The 19,125-nt window shown below is 42.6% G+C and overlaps 1 protein-coding gene across 1 annotated transcript in view; it reads right to left on the minus strand.

The window, feature by feature from the left end:
* Positions 1-3,928: 3,928 nt before the first annotated feature.
* LOC126269980 (fibrillin-3-like) overlaps positions 3,929-19,125 on the minus strand; it is a 737,299-nt gene continuing 722,102 nt past the window's right edge. Inside the window, exon 26 of the mRNA XM_049974034.1 lies at positions 3,929-8,564. Coding sequence (XP_049829991.1) covers positions 8,452-8,564 — 113 coding nt within the window. The 3' untranslated portion in view covers positions 3,929-8,451. The remainder of the gene's footprint in view (positions 8,565-19,125) is intronic.

The following is a 19,125-nucleotide window of genomic DNA, read 5'->3' on the forward strand; positions in this document are numbered from 1 at the left end:
TAACGATATATATATATATATATATATATATATATATATATATATATAATAGTGTGTCCCGCCAGTACGAGAGCCTGGTGAGAATTTTCCCCTGAAGCTATGCAACCAACATTACATAACTGTTGTGCGGTTTCTTCTTCAAGTCAATTCTCAGCCTCATTCTGAAGGGCAATGAAGATGTTCCTGCATCGTTTCAATAGGAAATGTTTGGTTACCCAAAGTACAGCCCGTAAGTGTCTCCCATTGACTTTCATCTCTGTTCAAACGAACGGCTGGCTACGAAGACAACATTTTGGCACAGATAACAAGCTTTAGGCCTGCGTAGGGAATTGGCGGAAAGCACTGGCGGCTGCCTTCTATGATGAAGGTATTGCAAAGTTGGTACAACGCTACGACGAATGTCTGAGTCAGAACAGCGACTACATGGAGAAGTAGCTGAATGGTGTAGGTAACTGTTACAAATGAAACATTTCTGATTTTTACTGTGATTTTTTTTTCGCAATCAATCGTAAGTTACTTTCTGGACTATATATATATATATATATATATATATATATATATATATATATATATATATATACTCCTGGAAATGGAAAAAAGAACACATTGACACCAGTGTGTCAGACCCACCATACTTGCTCCGGACACTGCGAGAGGGCTGTACAAGCAATGATCACACGCACGGCACAACGGACACACCAGGAACTGCGGTGTTGGCCGTCGAATGGCGCTAGCTGCGCAGCATTTGTGAACCGCCGCCGTCAGTGTCAGCCAGTTGGCCGTGGCATACGGAGCTCCATCGCAGTCTTTAACACTGGTAGCATGCCGCGACAGCATGGACGTGAACCGTATGTGCAGTTGACGGACTTTGAGCGAGGGCGTATAGTGGGCATGCGGGAGGCCGGGTGGACGTACCGCCGAATTGCTCAACACGTGGGGGGTGAGGTCTCCACAGTACATCGATGTTGTCGCCAGTGGTCGGCGGAAGGTGCACGTGCCCGTCGACCTGGGACCGGACCGCAGCGACGCACGTATGCACGCCAAGGCCGTAGGATCCTACGCAGTGCCATAGGGGACCGCACCGCCACTTCCCAGCAAATTAGGGACACTGTTGTACCTGGGGTATCGGCGAGGACCATTCGCAACCGTCTGGGCTACGGTCCCGCACACCGTTAGGCCGTCTTCCGCTCACGCCCCAACATCCTGCAGCCCGCCTCCAGTGGTGTCGCGACAGGCGTGAATGGAGGGACGAATGGAGACGTGTCGTCTTCAGCGATGAGAGTCGCTTCTGCCTTGGTGCCAATGATGGTCGTATGCGTGTTTGGCGCCGTGCAGGTGAGCGCCACAATCAGGACTGCATACGACCGAGGCACACAGGGCCAACACCCAGCATCATGGTGTGGGGAGCGATCTCCTACACTGGCCGTACACCTCTGGTGATCGTCGAGGGGACACTGAATAGTGCACGGTACATCCAAACCGTCATCGAACCCATCGTTCTACCATTCCTAGACCGGCAAGGGAACTTGCTGTTCCAACAGGACAATGCACGTCCGCATGTATCCCTTGCCACCCAACGTGCTCTAGAAGGTGTAAGTCAACTACCCTGGCCAGCAAGATCTCCGGATTTGTCCCCCATTGAGCATGTTTGGGACTGGGTGAAGCGTCGTCTCACGCGGTCTGCACGTCCAGCACGAACGCTGGTCGTACTGAGGCGCCAGGTGGAAATGGCATGCCAAGCCGTTCCACAGGACTACATCCAGCATCTCTACGATCGTCTCCATGGGAGAATAGCAGCCTGCATTGCTGCGAAAGGTGGATATACACTGTACTAGTGCCGACATTGTGCATGCTCTGTTGCCTGTGTCTATGTGCGCCTGTGGTTCTGTCAGTGTGATCATGTGATGTATCTCACCCCAGGAATGTGTCAGTAAAGTTTCCCCTTCCTGGAACAATGAATTCACGGTGTTCTTATTTCAATTTCCAGGATTATATATATATATATATATATATATATGTGTGTGTGTGTAAATTTTTAGAGTTGCGTTATTATGGAATATATTTCAATGGACGTTTTTTTTTAAATAAAATGGATACTGTGGACGAATGTCAAATACGTTTGGTTGTACTCCTTTTTTAACGCCTCACTCATCCACGGCAATTTGGGAAGAGTGCTTAAGTTAAACTGTCGTCACTTTAGTCTACATTTCGGTGACGGGTTAGTCAATCAGGTCGGTCCTGCTCAAGTACATCGTGCCTAGGGGTGAACACCTTGCACCAGTAGCCAGAAATTAACCGTGGGGTGGACAGCGGTATCTGTTGACACGCACCCGGTTAATGAAGTTTGGTACAGTTGAAACTTGCAGTGCGTCGTCATATCTTCACACAGTGGATGGCCTCAGAATGACCGCCGGTGATTTCCTCTGCAAGCTGTTTACATACGATCAGAAGCACAGTCGAACACCCCACTCTCTCACTAGCTTCTACTATAATGCTTACTGCTGCGGCAATGCCGCTGGCAACCGAAGGGCGCACTGCTTGCACTCATAGTCTCTGTGACGTAACATATCGATTATAGAACAATACTGTTTAAAAAGTGTCTAGCGTACCAATATGACATCCAATCAAAATTTAAAACTCACATCACTCTCATTTGATACCAAAAACAAATTAGAAATCCTACAAAATGCTGCGCCGGTCCCGAATGTCCGCTTCTGAATATACGGTACACAAACAATTAAAATAACACCACATGGCACGACCGATTTCCTTCCCTAATCCGATGGGGCCGATGACCTCGCTGTTTGGTCCACTCCCCCAAACCAACCAACCAACGAACCACACATATATCTGTTGGATGGCAATACTGAACACTGTGCCATACGTTTACACAATATCGTCATTATCAAATCGAGCTTCATACTGTGATTTATAAATTCTACTTAATCTTAAGCCTAATGGTATGTAAATCAGTGTTGTTGTATTTACGGAACTGTCATTATCCTCAAATCTACTAAAATCTTTGGTACTTTTACTATCTCTTCACAGCTATCGCCATTGATACACTTCATACACAGGCTCTCGTCCATTTTGAACACCTAAAAATTACTCATCAATTGGTTTTATGTCATTTACGAGCCAACGCAAAAGCAAACGTGGAGATGTACGTGCTCTGCTTCCCATAGCACTAAAATTGTGTGAGAAGTACGGTTTTAATGAATTAAAAATGCAAGTCATACCAGCAAAGATAGTAATAGAGTCTCACTATGTACCCATGATTACACCGATCTAGGAAGATCGCGTTGGTTTGGTGTACTAAATCAAGGAATGATCTACCACAATACCACCCATTCTTGTCGTATTCTACAAAAGTAAAAAAAAAACGCTGATAATATTTCGCAAATTTTCTTCGGCCCTTTTAGTCATCAACTTTCAAAATGAAGCTAACTTGGAATGGCCTAATTAACATGGCCAGAACCAACTGAAACAGTCAAGAACTGGAAGGTGGAGGATGCAGTTAGATCTGGGCGGCAAAAGTAATATGGTAGGAAATTGGTTTAACTGCTGGCATTTTCAGTCGACATTTTTCTGTAGATGCTCCAGCTAAAAACCAAGCTGCTACTGTAACATTTTTCAACCACTCACGCGGTTTAATTTCTTCATTAATTAATACTGCCATGCTTAATGACAAATTTTAACACTATCGAACTGTAAAGAGGTGATTGAGCTACCACTTAACTTCGTAGGAACGAAATCCACTGTTGTTCCCTGCTGCTGTGTCACAATGCAATTAAAAAATAAAGGCGGTTTTTACCTGGTTATTTGCCGGTATAAACAGCCGTGTGGTAGAACGTGTTTTAGTAGTTACACAGGTTTCACAAAAATACAAATCGTATTTAGATAATAGGTTCTCAATAACACAAAAACATACCACCAAGTTATTTATTAAAAAATACCATTTAATCTAATTCTCAAGTCTATCGACAATCACGTTTTTAACATTGGTAATACTTGAACACGTATCACATGAATACAGAAACATCGAAATACATAACATATATCGGCACGAGTATATGGCACATTTAAATCTCGTTCAGCCAATAGTGCACACCAAATACAGGAAAACAGTACAGAAAATATACATTCAAGTTGTGTTCTGAATGTGATAGGTGGTTTTTTCTACTGTTAAGACCCCTAAATGAAGGCTATTAGTCAACAGAATTTTTGGAGTTTAAGTGTTAACATTCGACACCTCTTTCAGACTCTTAAATATTTATTGTTTCTACGCAACAGAATGCGACTAGTTTCAGTTTCTCAGTTTTTTTAAACTGTTACTGGATTTAAACAACAGTTACGCTGATTCTGGATGTCATCTCTCATACCTTTCACATAACATTACTCTCCTTTCTATAATTATAAAGGGCATTTGATCTAACACCAAAAGCTATTAGATTTAGTGTTCCATGCAACAATAAATCACAAACTGCATAACTTCAAGTTTATCTTAAACCGAGAAAATATTTCTAGACGCTTTGTCGGGGGGAGAAAGTAATAAAGCGAGTGAATTGTTTTACCCAGGGGAACACACAACAACAAATGGCAGATTATATGACTACAATAATAAGAGCAATCGAATGATAACAAGTCGCTCGACAAACTGTATTTTTTCACACGATTTTCAGTGTCTAACGAAAGTCTTGGATCTCTCAAGATATCCGTCCATTTTGGAGAATAATTGCGAATCAAGTCACATTCTCCAGGAAGCAAGAGAAAATTGTTACGCGAAGTAACATGCTTTCTCATTCCTTGTAGCGGGTGTCATCGAAGAGTTTTTCCTCAGGGAACCCAGATATGCGTCGCCACATTTTGAAATACCCGATGTTCGCATGATATTTGTATATGGAAATAAGTATCCATACTTCTGAGAGAGGATCTGTGAGTTCTCATCTGAAAATCGATTTAATATCGAAGTATTAATCCGAAGATCTTTTGCCCTTTACCGAAAAATTTTCAGTAACATTACCGGAACATTCACCGTTAACTCACCAGTGAAGTAAATGTAGCAAACAGTGTGAAAATTAATTTTGAAATAATAAATGTTCAAAATATCTACTCCGATGCATTTTCTTTCACGTCATGAGCAGAAGTAAATATCTAATAGTAACCAGTGTTACTTTAATTTTAAAAAATCTCTGTCCTGTAACTCATCTCCTCGTTAATAATCTGCTGTTCTGTAAATATAATATTGTCATTATTTAAATACAGTAAATAATCGACGAGCAAACTTCGTCGTAGATTTTCTTCAGCTTTCGTCTCTAACATACTTGGCATTACATAGTTTCTTTAGATCACACTGACAAAAATAAAAACACAAATATTAGTTGAAAAATTCGCATTAATAGTGGAATACGAATCAATACATAAAATACTAATATATGAAGAGACACAACACACTTCTTAATTAAACGGTATAGTGATTGTTGATGCTGTAGCTAATTACAAGCGGGCATTATGTTCTGCGCTACTGTTCTCTATGAATCACATTCGGGATAGGGTATAAAAATAAATATATGATAAATCACATTTGCTACATTCACACACACACACACAGAATTATTTACAAATCAGTCACACAAAGTTACCATGTTTTGAAGCAAGCTGCTTCAGGGTGTCTTAAAGTTACAGGTATCAGGGAAATATCAACAAAAAACAATCAGATAGTACGAAGAACAATGGTCTGCATGTCGTCGTAATGACTGCACTGAGCAATGTTTGTTCTGCACAAAAAACGACAGAAAAGATCAGTGTGATGCACAAAGATTTTGAAATTTCGCAGTTACACCATAAAGTGCATGGGTTTGTTGTGATAAATCTCCAGTGTGGTAGTGAAGCCTGCAGGCACCTCTCGGCAACTAAAAAATGAGTCTTTAACGAGAAAGCCGTCCCGATGTCTCTTACAAAGAATTAGCATCGTTTTTATGTAACAGTCAGTAATTTCTTACGGTGCAGAATATTTAGTATGCTTGATAACTGAATGACGTTCATTGAACTGTTTGTTGACTCGCATGTACATCTGGCAGCAAAAGTGGGCTTAGCGACAGTTTATGTAAAAGTTACGAACTACGTATCTTCCCAAGTTTCGAGTTTTTCCCTGGTATCCTGCACGTATCACAAAAAGGATGGGATTGGGTAAGACCGAGAAAACAGTTCTTTTCCTCTGATACGGAACTCGGGACATACACTGCAAAGCAACAAACTCTTCTTTGTAGACCCGAAGCTGGATATTCTTTGAAATACTTCGAATCCCTCAGAGATCAAAGTGTGTTAGTTGGTTTCTGACGTAATATTTTGAAATTTTAGTTGTATGGGAAATTACATACTTTCAAGAATTTTTTCTTTGGCTTTCGGTTAAAGTCATATTTTCTAGTGATTCTTATAACGGATATCACTCCTAAGAGTCATTAGGCTCAATGTTCCTGGTGTTTCAGCAGATATTTGCAATTTGCGTTTTTGCATTGTGTTATTGTAGGTCGCATCTTTCATGTGACGCCCAGTGTCAACAGGAGGAGTCGGCTTGTGCCCCATTGCTAACAAAATTATTTTTACAGAATTTTACGTGGCCATCCGACAGAGCGCTCCATAATTCTAGACGATACTCTCTTAGTCGATGCCTATTAACAGGGACAGTAAAACAATAAGAATAAAAAGCAATCCAACAGCGACTGAGTAGCGCTGCATGCTTGGCAGTGGCAGTCAGCGCGAGCCAAAGCAGTGCTGTCGCTACCGTAGTACTGGATATTCTTCGTGTTTTACTGTCCTTGTTAATATATATCGGAAGATCAAATATCGCAGTAGACAAATTTGGGGCTATCAAACGGGCGCGTAAAAGACCGCTTTAAAAGTCATCATTTTGTTTGTAATGGGAAACAAAACGACGCTTTCGCTCGACACTGGATATAGCATGAAAGGCGTTGGTTTGAATCGGGTTGTTTCAGGGTGGAGACCAAACAGCTAGATTATCGGTCTCATCGGATTAGGGTAGGAAGTCGGCCGTGCCCTTTGTAAGGAACCATCCTGGAATTTGCCTGGAGTGATTTAGGGAAATCACGGAGAATCTAAATCAGGATGACCGGACGTGGGATAGAACCGTCATCGTCCCGAAAGCGAGTCCAGTGTGGTAAATGAAAGACATGATGAGCATTTTTTGTTTGGGCTGACGCCAGATACACAGTGCGAAAACTAGATGGCGGATATCTGCTGGAACATTAGGGAAAATGTGCTTAACGACTCTTAGGTATACTTTGTAGTTAATCAGTAAACCAGGAATCCATAAGTACCATAGCTGAATTTCAATGTAATGTTATTCTTCCAATCTTTCGAAACTAAAATTTTTACGCAAGTCTCAACCCATATCACCTCCATTGCAAAGAGGTGGTTAGTTTTCGTCGCCTTTATCTCAAAACGGAGATTACTCATGTAACTGCAGCATTGACTTGAAGTAGACTTAAGATTGCTAACATAATACGACTATGCGGTAAAGTGAATTTTAGAATTGGACCACTGAATCTGGATGGCATCTGATTATGTCAAAGTCTCACTGACAACCATTCGAAATAAGCAAAATGGAAGATTGCGAAAATAGATTCTTCGTGAATTGGTTAACAAAGGTAAAACATGACGGATAAACGGTAACTACATTGGAAACGACGCCTGTATTGATTCTGGCAACATGTGGATAGAGTATTGTTTGAAATTGTAGGTAAGGAATTAGTTACATTCTCAGACTTTTACAGTAGGTTAAAGAAGATTTGATACCTCTTCCGTGGATATCTTTGCGTTTGACTGATGGTTAAAAAGCTTTATTCATCCGGGGCCAAAAGTATTTCTTGTTTCCTTAGTAAATCACGATTATACATCGGGTCAGAGATGTAGAAGAATCTATTTACTTTGATCGGGTATCCTATAACAAAAGGTGAGATTGACTCATATGTTTCTGAATTTTATCCAGCACCTGTTGTGATTCCAATTAATAGGACAGACACAAGTGATAGAACGCATAAAGTATATTATTAACGGGCAAGAATACTGACTTGCAAAAATCGTACTAATATTCCTGTTCATTGACTCGATTGCGCCTGTGTTAAAAGAACGGTGTGATAACACGTTCCGCCTCTTGTCAAAATTTTCCGACTCTTACTAGCTTTCAAAAATGTAACAAAAATACGCTTTTCTGACAGTATCAGACATCCTGCCACAGTGAGGTTGTTGGAGTTTGGTAGGTTGCTGGGGTGCTGGGTGTAGGAGCCGTGGATCGCAGGCGTCGGTGAGGACTGCCACGGTGAGCAGCAGGAGGGTGCGCGGCGCTGGGTACGCCGTGTGGCGGGCGGCCGCGCCGCAGCCAGCAGTGTGGGGCGAGGGGCGGGGGAACCCGCGGCGCGCGGCGCGCGGCCCTCAGCAGCAGCCGCGGCCGGCGGGCACCTCTCGCGGCGCCAGCGCGCCGCCCCACGGCTGCCACGCGTGCGAGTGCCGCCTGTCGGCCGACGACTGGTGCCGGATGCGGCGCTCTGCAACACACACCGTGCCCACATTTTACTTGGAAAACAGAACTGTGTGTCCAGCAGCAAGTCTGGGCACAGCCACGCTCCGGGTTATGTAGTCCGCGATGCTACCAGACGGTGGAGGATTGCTGCCAACAAAACTGCAATTTACTGTAGATGAAAAGAACAAAGCAATGACAGTGTAGGCGGAAAAGGTGACGCAACGTGCAAGCAGAGCATTAATGTCGATGGTATGTAAACTGAGGCAAGATAGAGGCGATGCGGGGACAAGTGTAAATATTTAGCCCCCCGCCCACCTCCCACAAAAAAAAAACAGAAATTTGCAAAGACAATGTACAGTTACATTAAAGTGACATCCTGCCAAAAGCCTGAATGACGAACTTTTCCTCGCGAGAAGGGCAGAAGCAGAGACACTAAGTTTCAGCGACTGGATTCGTGATTTCCTGTCAGGAAGGTCGCAGTTCGTAGTAATAGACGGCAAATCATCGAGTAAAACTGAAGTGATATCAGGTGTTCCCCAGGGAAGCGTCCTGGGACCTCTACTGTTCCTGATCTATATAAATGACCTGGGTGACAATCTGAGCAGTTCTCTTAGACTGTTCGCAGATGATGCTGTAATTTACCGTCTAGTAAGGTCATCCGAAGACCAGTATCAGCTGCAAAGCGATTTAGAAAAAATTGTTGTATGGTGTGTCAGGTGGCAGTTGACGCTAAATAACGAAAAGTGTGAGATGATCCACATGAGTTCCAAAAGAAATCCGTTGGAATTCGATTACTCGATAAATAGTACAATTCTCAAGGCTGTCAATTCAACTAAGTACCTGGGTGTTAAAATTACGAACAACTTCAGCTGGAAGGACCACATAGATAATATTGTCGGGAAGGCGAGCCAAAGGTTGCGTTTCATTGGCAGGACACTTAGAAGATGCAACAAGTCCACTAAAGAGACAGCTTACACTACACTCGTTCGTCCTCTGTTACAATATTGCTGCGCGGTGTGGGATCCTTACCAGGTGGGATTGACGGAGGACGTCGAGAGGGTGCAAAGATGGGCAGCTCGTTTTGTATTATCGCGTTATTGGGGAGAGAGTGTGGTAGATATGATAAACGAGTTGGGATGGAAGTCATTACAGCATAGACGTTTTTCGTCGCGGCGAGACCTTTTCACGAAATTTCAGTCACCAACTTTCTCTTCCGAATGCGAAAATATTTTGTTGAGCGCAACCTACATAGGTAGGAATGATCATCAAATTAAAATAAGAGAAATCAGAGCTCGAACAGAAAGGTTTAGGTGTTCGTTTTTCCCGCTCGCTGTTCGGGAGTGGAATAGTAGCGAGATAGTATGATTGTGGTTCGATGAACCCTCTGCCAAGCACTTAAATGTGAATTGCAGAGTAGTCATGTAGATGTAGATGTAGATCGGCAGGGATAATGTCGACTGCAGTTGAGGATCCATGGCACGAACAGCTCGATCGAGCTGGTCCCACAGATTCTTGAGGGAGTGTAATGTGCGACGCCACTAGCTAGTGGATGATTCGAGACTAGTGATGTGGAGTGATGAATCGCGCTTACACCGTGTGCCAATGTGATTGGGAGGATTTGGGTTTGGCAGATTCCTGCAGAACGTTACCTGCAAACTTTTGTAGTGACAACAGTGAAGAACAGAGGTGAGTGTGTTACTGGATAACGGTGTTTTCTTGTGCTTAACATGTGTCTCCCTAATTGTGCTTAAGAGATTGCTAATTCGAAAAGGATATGTACATAGTTTACACGGTTGTGTACTGTGTACAGCAGAGGAACACTTCGGGGACGATATTTCTACACTACCGGCCACTAAAATTGCTACAGCAAGAAGAAATGCAGATGATACACGGTTCTTAATTGTACAAATATATTATACTAGAACTGACATGTGATTACATTTTCACGCAATTTGGGTGCATAGATCCTGAGAAATCAGTGCCCAGAACAACCACCTCTGGCAGTAATAACGACCTTGATACGCCTGGGCATTCAGTCAAACAGAACTTGGATGGGGTGTACAGGTACAGCTGCCCACGCAGCTTCAACACGATACCACAGTTCATCATGAGGAGTGACTGGCTTTTTGTGACGAGCCAGTTCCTCGGGCACCATTGACCAGACGTTTTCAATTGGTGAGAGATCTGGAGAATGTGCTTGCCAGGGCAGCATTCGAACATTTTCTGTATCCAAAAAGTCCCGTACAGGACCTACAACATGCGGTCATGCATTATCCTGCTTAAATGTAGGGTTTCGCAGAGATCGAATGAAGGCTAGAGCCACGGGTAGCAACACATTTTAAATGTAACGTCCACTGTTCAAAATTCTGTCAGTGCAAACAAGAGGTGACTGAGACGTGTAACCAATGTTACCCCATACCATCACGCCGGGTGATACGCCAGTATGGCGATGATGATTACTCGCGTCCAATGTGCGCTCACAGCGAAGCCGCCAAACATGAATGCGACCATCATTATGCTGTAAACAGAACCTGGATTCATCCAAAAAAATGACGTTTTGCCATTCGTGCAGATAGATTCGTCGTTGAGTACACCATCGCAGGCGCTTCTGTCTGTGATGCAGCGACAAGGGTAACCGCAGCCATGGTCTCCGATCTGATAGTCCATGCTGCTACAAACGTCGTCGAACTGTTCGTGCAGATGGTTTGTTGTCTTGCAAACGTCCTCATTTGTTGACTCACAATCCGTTACAGCTATGCGGATAAGATGCCTGTCATCTCGACTGCTAGTTGTACGGGGCCGTTGGGATCCAGCACGACGTTACGTACTACCCTCCTGAACCCACCGATTCCATATTCTGCTAACAGTCATTGGATCTCTATCAACGCGAGAAGCAATGTCGCGATACGATAAACTGCAGTCGCGATAGGCTACAATCCGACCTTTATCAAAGTCGGGAACGTGATGGTACGCATTTCTCCTCCTTACACGAAGCATCACAACAACGTTTTACCAGGCAACGCCGGTCAACTTCTGTTTGTGTATGAGAAATCGGTTGGAAACTTTCCTCATGTCAGCACGTTGTAGGTGTCGCTACCGGCGCCAGCCTTGTGTGAATACGGTGAAAAGCTAATCATTTGCATATCACAGCATCTTCTTCCTGTAGGTTAAATTTCGCGCCTGTAGCAATTCATCTGCGTGGTGTACCGTTTTAATGGCCAGTAGCGTATTAACATGGCAGTGCATCCTTTCATAAAGCAGAATCCGTGAAGCAATTGTTTGTATACAATAGCTGTCATGGAACTGACTGGCGGGTGCGCAGAGCCCAGAAACGAAGCTAATGGAACATCTTTGAGATGAGTTGCAACGTCGAATTCGCTACAGACCCAAGTGTCCTACGTCACTGCCATTCCTCCACAGACATTCACAAAGCTCCCTGAAGTTACCTTCAGTAGAGTTTGCGCCGTCACCAGGGCGAGGAATGTACACATCTGATACTAATGTCTGTGCGTTGAGGTGACGAAAGTCATGGGATAGCTATATGCACACATATAGATGGCGATACTATCGTGTGTACAAGGTACTAAACGGCATTGCATTGGCGGATCTGTCGTTTGTATTCAGGTTATTCATGTGAAAAGGTTTCTGACTTGATTATGGCCGCAAGGCGCGGATCGGTAGACTTTGAACTCGGAATGATAGTTGGAGCTAGACTTAGGCACATTACATTTCTGAAATCGTTATGGAATTCAATGTTCCGAAATCCACAATGTCAAGTGTGTGCAGAGAGAATCAAATTTCAGACATTATCACTCACCAGGAACACTGCAGCACCCGACGGCCTTTACTTAACAACCGACAGCAGTGACGTTTGTGTAAAGTTGCCAGTGTTAATAGATAAGGAATAGTGCGCGAAATGACCGCAGAAATGAATGTTGGGCGTACGACGAACGTATCCCTTAGGACAGTGCGACGAAATTTGGCGTTAATGGGTTACGGGGACAGATGCGAGTGCCTTTACTAACAGCACGACATCGCCTGCAGCGCCTCTCCTTGGCTCGTGACTATGTCGGTTGGATCCTGTACGACTGGGAAACCGCGGCCTGGTCAAGTGCGTCCCGATTTCAGATAGTTAGGGTTGGAGTATGCCGTAGACCACACGAAGTCATGGATGATGATTGTCAACAGGCACTGTGCAAGCTGGTGGTGGCTCCTTCACTTTCTGGACTGTGTTGACATGGAATGCATTGGGTCCTCTGGTCCAACTGAACTGGCCATTGGCGGGAAATGGCTATCTTCAGCCACTTAGAGGCCAACTGCAGTCATTCATTGACTTCATGTTCCCAAACAACGGTGGAACTTTTATGGGGATAATGCGCCGTGTTACTGGGCCACAATTGTTCGCGACTGGTTCGAAGAACATTCTGGACAGTTCGAACGAATGATCTGGCCGCCCATCTCACCCTAGATAAATGCCATCTAACATTTACAGGACATAATCGAGAGTTCAGTTCGCTTACAGAATCCTTCATCGGCAACAATTTCTCAATTATTGACGGCTATTGTAACTGGTGCCTGGATGCTTCTGATCAGACTGCCTATAACTCTTGACGATATAGAAAAATATGTTATTCGGGAGCAATTTTAGCAATAATATGAACAATACATGGAAATACAAACTTCTATAAAACTTCACAATTTACGTCGAACGTAACTGGACTTCAAAGCTAGTAAACAGTCTCTGACAAGGGAGATCTTGGGGTGGGTGACGGGAATCGGGGAACGACTTGAACGCTAATGTCGTTTAAAATGCCCCGTATCTTTACACTAAAGACTTTCACTGCACTGATCTTTCGTCCAAGATATGACGAGACCAGTTTTTTTGTGACATGTTGAAATTATTGTAGTCTGCGAAGTAGTGGGAAAGCGTTGTGTGTGTAAGATGGTGAATTAGTAAGCTTCTGTTCCAGGGCTCGACTATACTACATTTTTTCATCTCTACTTCTCTTTTTGTTTTTCTGCTTCGAATTTTGATGGCACCTGCTAACCATCTTCATTGAGTCGATTACAGGAATACATGGCAAAGAGATGAAATACAACTGATTTCATATTCAATACACAAAAGGCATATGTGTGAAGTGCATCTTGCGAATAGGCGTTTAATTTTCAAAGTCTTAAAGGGAAGTTTAGATCATGAAGATTGTTCGGTACTGGTTGCTCCTTTGTTAATGTTGCAGCCACAAACAAGTGTCTAAATTAAATCCAGCGGTCTCCTTCTTGTTTTCGTTTATATAGCCAGCGCAGTTAGGCGCCAACAAAATAAATAAGTTGTCATACGATCTAACATCTAACGTACGACTTACAGTGTGTTAGTCTGATACATATTAGACTATTTCATCATTGTTAACGGGCTTAATTTTGTAGTGGATGGTAGATAATATGACAGCATCCGGTTACCGAGGATGGTGGCCCACCGGCGTGGCAGCTTAAGGTACGTTACCATTCAGTCCGTTCACTGACACTCATCCCCGATCAGCGTCCTCAATTTCTGATAAAAATCCCCCGATCAGCGTCCTCAATTTGTGATAAACATCGTTCTCTCTATGAGGCTTGTTTTTAAATTGTCTGAATAAATGAATTATCATGTACGAACAACACGACGTAGTTTCAAAGAAGGTAAACTACATCACATTTTTACGAATTTATGAGGCACAAGTATTAATATGACCGTTAGTTTATTTAGACAGAAAATGGTTTCAAAGATATTATATTCTGCATAAATGCTTGCCAAGTGATATCACCCGAATATTATTGTGAAGCATAAGTTTCGCTGTACTTTTATTGGTTGTGCTACGAAGGCCACCGACGTACAGTCGTTTCTTTGTTTCTTGAGTGTGGACACGATAGTGCTTCCAGTGACCAAGAAACCAGCTCGCTTTGGTAGGTAATTGTATTACATACAGCGACGATGCTTTTCTGTTCGTGAAAACAACTGGCGGTGATCGTAGAAAGGAGTAAGAAAATTTTTTTCTTGTTTATCACAACATTTTTGTAGTTATGGTACATAACAATAGTCTACTAGAAGTGGAATGATACACAAAACTGGAAGAATATGTGGAACAACGAAAGTTAATTACAGTAAAAAGTTGCTAAAATGGTTCAAATAGCTCTGAGCACTATGGGACTTAACTGCTGCGGTCATCAGTCCCCTAGAACTTAGAACTACTTAAACCTAACTAACCAAAGGCCATCACACAAATCTATGCCCCAGGCAGGATTCGAACCTGCGGTTCCAGACTGAAGCGCCTAGAACCGCTCGGCCACTCCGGCCGGCAGTAAGAAGTACATGTCAGGAAACGTACAAATAATTTATTGTAACGCAACAGTGAAATCACAATACCCATATTCATCACTGAATTATAAGCTACACAAAGCCGGCCGGAGTAGCCGAGCGGTTCTAGGCGCTATAGTCTGGAACCGCGAGACCGCTGCGGTCGCAGGTTCGAATCTTGCCTCGGGCATGGATATGTGTGATGTCCTTAGGTTAGTTAGGTTTTAGTAGTTCTAAGTTCTAGGGGACTGATGACCTTAGCAGTTAAGTCCCATAGTGCTCAGAGCCATTTGAACCATTTTTTTAAGCTACACAAACATGAAATTTTAGAGTGGAGAATCAATGAGAAGTTTGGAAGTTAAGAAGCAGTCATGAAATATACAAAAACGTAGAAAACTAACAGTAAAAACATGGAACGGACGACTGATATTGTACCTGTTGTCGCATACCCTATCTAAACACATCATCACGAAAATAGGCTGAAAAACCAGAGTTTCGGGATCTCTGGGAAAGGAAATCAAAAGCAAACTAGAGTAGAGAAATTTAAGAAAAATAAAAACATACAACTTAAAAGCAGAAAAAGCAGCAAAACATAATATTTTTCTAGAAAAATCCTAAATGTCGACCGATTCAAAGACAGAAGCAATAAGAGAAAATGTGTAATGTGTCGTGAAGAAACAGAGTCATGGTGAAATGATGAAAGAGTACTGGACGGAAAAGAAGATAGTAAACGATAAGGAACTGAAATGTTTATGTGGTTCCCAGCTGGCCAAAAAATAAAGGAAACGTAATGACTGAGACAGTGTGGGTCTCCTAAGAGTGGTTAGACCAACTTTCTGCAGCGTTTCAGAACAGGATTATCGTTTCACGTGTACGACGTGCAGGTACAGTGAGCCCAAATAAATACTGCCCACAGAGTGTTTCATACAGTGCCAAGTATGAAGAGAGTGTCGACTTAACGCAGCATTACGCAATAAGTCTTGTGTGATAGTCCAAAGTTTTCCGTTATACATTTCATAATGCAACATGGTTGCTTTTGTCGGCCTTTTTGAACATATTCCAAACAGTAACTATGCCACTGTTTGATACTAAATGGCAAGTTCGACCCACGTATCACTCATGGAACTAGAACCAATCCTGAAACGTATAAGCGTAGTTTCGTATCGTATTTGTTTCGCATGTTGTTATTAGATTTATTGTATAATTATTCATCTATCGTCGTTTTTTATTTGTAGTTCAGTGCTACTAACTGAACTGACACATTGTTATTTTGCAAATTAGGGACAGTGAACATACGCACCGACTCAATAGTTACGGCAGTGTCAGTTAGACGGTATCACACCAGCTAAGCCTTTGGTTTTCCTACCACTGCTCTTGTGTATATCCTTTCTTTCAGGAGTGCTAGTTCTGCAAGGTTCGCAGGAGAGCTTCTGTAAAGTTTGGAAGGTAGGAGACGGATACTGGCAGAAGTACAGCTGTGAGTACCGAGCGTGAGTGGTGCTTCGGTAGCTCAGACGGTAGAGCACTTGCCCGCGAAAGCAAAGGTCCCGAGTTCGAGTCTCGGTCGGGCACACAGTTTTAATCTGCCAGGAAGTTTCATTTCATTACTGTCAGGATGGTAACTTGTTTTTATATTTACACCGAAAGTTCACTCACATGGGCAAGTACAGTAGAACCCCTCTAATCCGTCACCTTCGGGTCCCTGACCATGGTCGGAACGAGAAAAAGGTCAGATTACCCGAAAAATCTAATATTTATTGCAAAAAATATAAAAAGACATTTAGTAAAAAAAATTAAACGATATAAGAAATAAAAGATATCTACAGTAATATAAAAAGATGTTTTTTACACAGTGTTAAACAGTATATTAACTAAAAACGTCTATACACATTATAATATGTATTGGTTTTAAAAGGAAAAACGACGAACAAATTACAGAACTGTACTGTACATAATAATGTATAAACGATATATACTGTAAAGTAAAAACGTTTATAGCACTGTATATAAAACGAAATTTTTTACAGAGAAATAAACTACTGTATGTATAAACTACGAGATGATTATACTGTGTGCATTGTTTTTACAGTAAAAACAAAAAAAATTACTTGGAAAAAAAGGCAGGGATACATTTTTGACGAGTTTTCCAAGGATCAATCCAGCATTCACTGGCAGCAAGTTTACTGTCGGCTTACAGTTTTTTGTGCAAAACTATCGCTTTTTCTTTGAGATTTGGCCCGGATATTGGAGTTTCTTTTCTTCTTTCTTGACAAAACCACATCCACAATGCGTTATCAAGCAGTTCAAGTTTAGGCTTTTTTTAATGTTTTGCGATTCTTCAGAGTGTTTTTACCATCAATCGTATAGGAGTCAATGTCTTTCCGATTCTTCCTCCAATCCTTAATTGTCGTAACACCTACATTCAGTTTCTTTGCAAATTTTTGGATCGAATCTCCTTCGTCCAGTCTTTGTAGCACTGCTGATTTTTCAATTTGTGAAAGAGTTACGTGTTTACGTTCGAATACAGACATGTTGAAAAACAGACAACTGTAGACACAGTGAATCTACAGTAATAAGTACGGTAGAGGACACGGAATAAAGCAAACAACGAAGATTTTCAATCCCAATAAAGGATGAAACTGCACAGTATAACAACATGCACAACTATAGACCTCACAACAATGGCCCGACAGGCGTCCAGTCAGTGACAAGCCGGCACAGGCTCGCGAGCCTCAGCATGGTCGGACTAACCAGAGTGACGGACCATCCAAGGTCGGATTAGAGGGGTTCTACTCTAGGTCGGTTTCGAACTGCTGCTCTCCGCTATTTAGGGCGGACAGCCGAAGCTCGATATCCAGTGCGACAGAAACGCAATGGTTAGTGTCTCCGGTTGAATGTTATCCACCGGAATGGCTCCTGGTCAGCGCGAGAAACAATTTATTGTGAGGGAGGTAGAGGACCTACTACGTCAGTTCCAACATCGCACGAATCGTGGTAGCACGCCTGGAAAATTCCTAGCAGTACGCGAACATGGCAAGATATCTTGCTGTGCCAGCACTGTATGAAGGCGCGACCCCACGTTCGGCAGTTCATTTGTATCCCCCGCCTCTGTGGCATAAGTTATGTAAGCTTTAAAATACTAGCTTCTGAACCGGCGAAGGGAGGAACGGACTAGTTTTCCCGTTCGAAATCTCAATGTGCAACTTTGCACCTGTTGCTGGAACGTCGACAGGCTAAAGTTCGAGACCATGTGTAGTATTTCACATAAAATCCTCAAGTTCTTGGACAGAATCTTGCACTTGGGCTTGTGTGCAAAGTCAACTGTCTTCATGATATGGCTCAACCGGGACAGGCAGTCTGCAGCTACATCGTCAATTCTTGATATATGCCTTATAACAGTGGTGAATTGCGCCACGTATTGCAATTGACTGTATTGTCTCAGGAAACTTTTCCTATTACTTCGTCGCAAAGCGTAGGTTAGGAGTTTATGGTATGTTTAAATTACGAAATCTCTCGCTTTCAGTTGTGTAGGAAAATATGTAATGCAGTTATAAAACACCAACAACTCGCTACCATATAAACTCCATTGTTGCCTAGCTTGAGTGAGTTATCGTGAAAAGATTGCCAGTCTACATACTGATACAATGCAGCACCTATTGCCATTTGGTTAAAATCAGCCGTATGTACTACACGTTTCTTAGCTGCTATGAAAGCGTTATCCACTGACTTTGTCCATTGCACTGGAGCTTAGCTTTTAACCTTAGTACCAGGTAAAGCTGTGGTAAGAACTACTTGGAATTGATGTGGGTACAACTTAAGAACTCCCAGGAATTTTCACAGTTCTTAAAACAGCTTCGATTTTCTGCAGTAATGTCAGTGATCTGGCTGATGTTATGAAGTGGTCTTTGGCAAGTCTTCAGATCGCTAAAGATATGAAGATGCGCAGAGCAATACACTAAGCCTTCTGAAACTGAATCTATAAATCTTTGACTTGCTTGGGTAGCATTTCTCAACCCAAACATTGTAAAAAGGCTTTCGAATAAACCAAACGGCATTATAATAGCCATTTTGTGAATCTCAGCTACAGTAGTCTGTATGTATGCATGTGTGCAATCTAGTACGCTAAACACTGTTTTTACAGATAACACATAATTACAATCCGTCAATAAACGAAAAAGGTAGCAATCCGGTATTGTCCTAGCATTCTGGGCTTATGGTCGCCATGCATCGTTCTTCAATGGTACTCAATTTAGGG

This window comes from Schistocerca gregaria, chromosome 1, assembly GCF_023897955.1.
Source record: "Schistocerca gregaria isolate iqSchGreg1 chromosome 1, iqSchGreg1.2, whole genome shotgun sequence".
Lineage (NCBI taxonomy): Eukaryota > Metazoa > Arthropoda > Insecta > Orthoptera > Acrididae > Schistocerca > Schistocerca gregaria.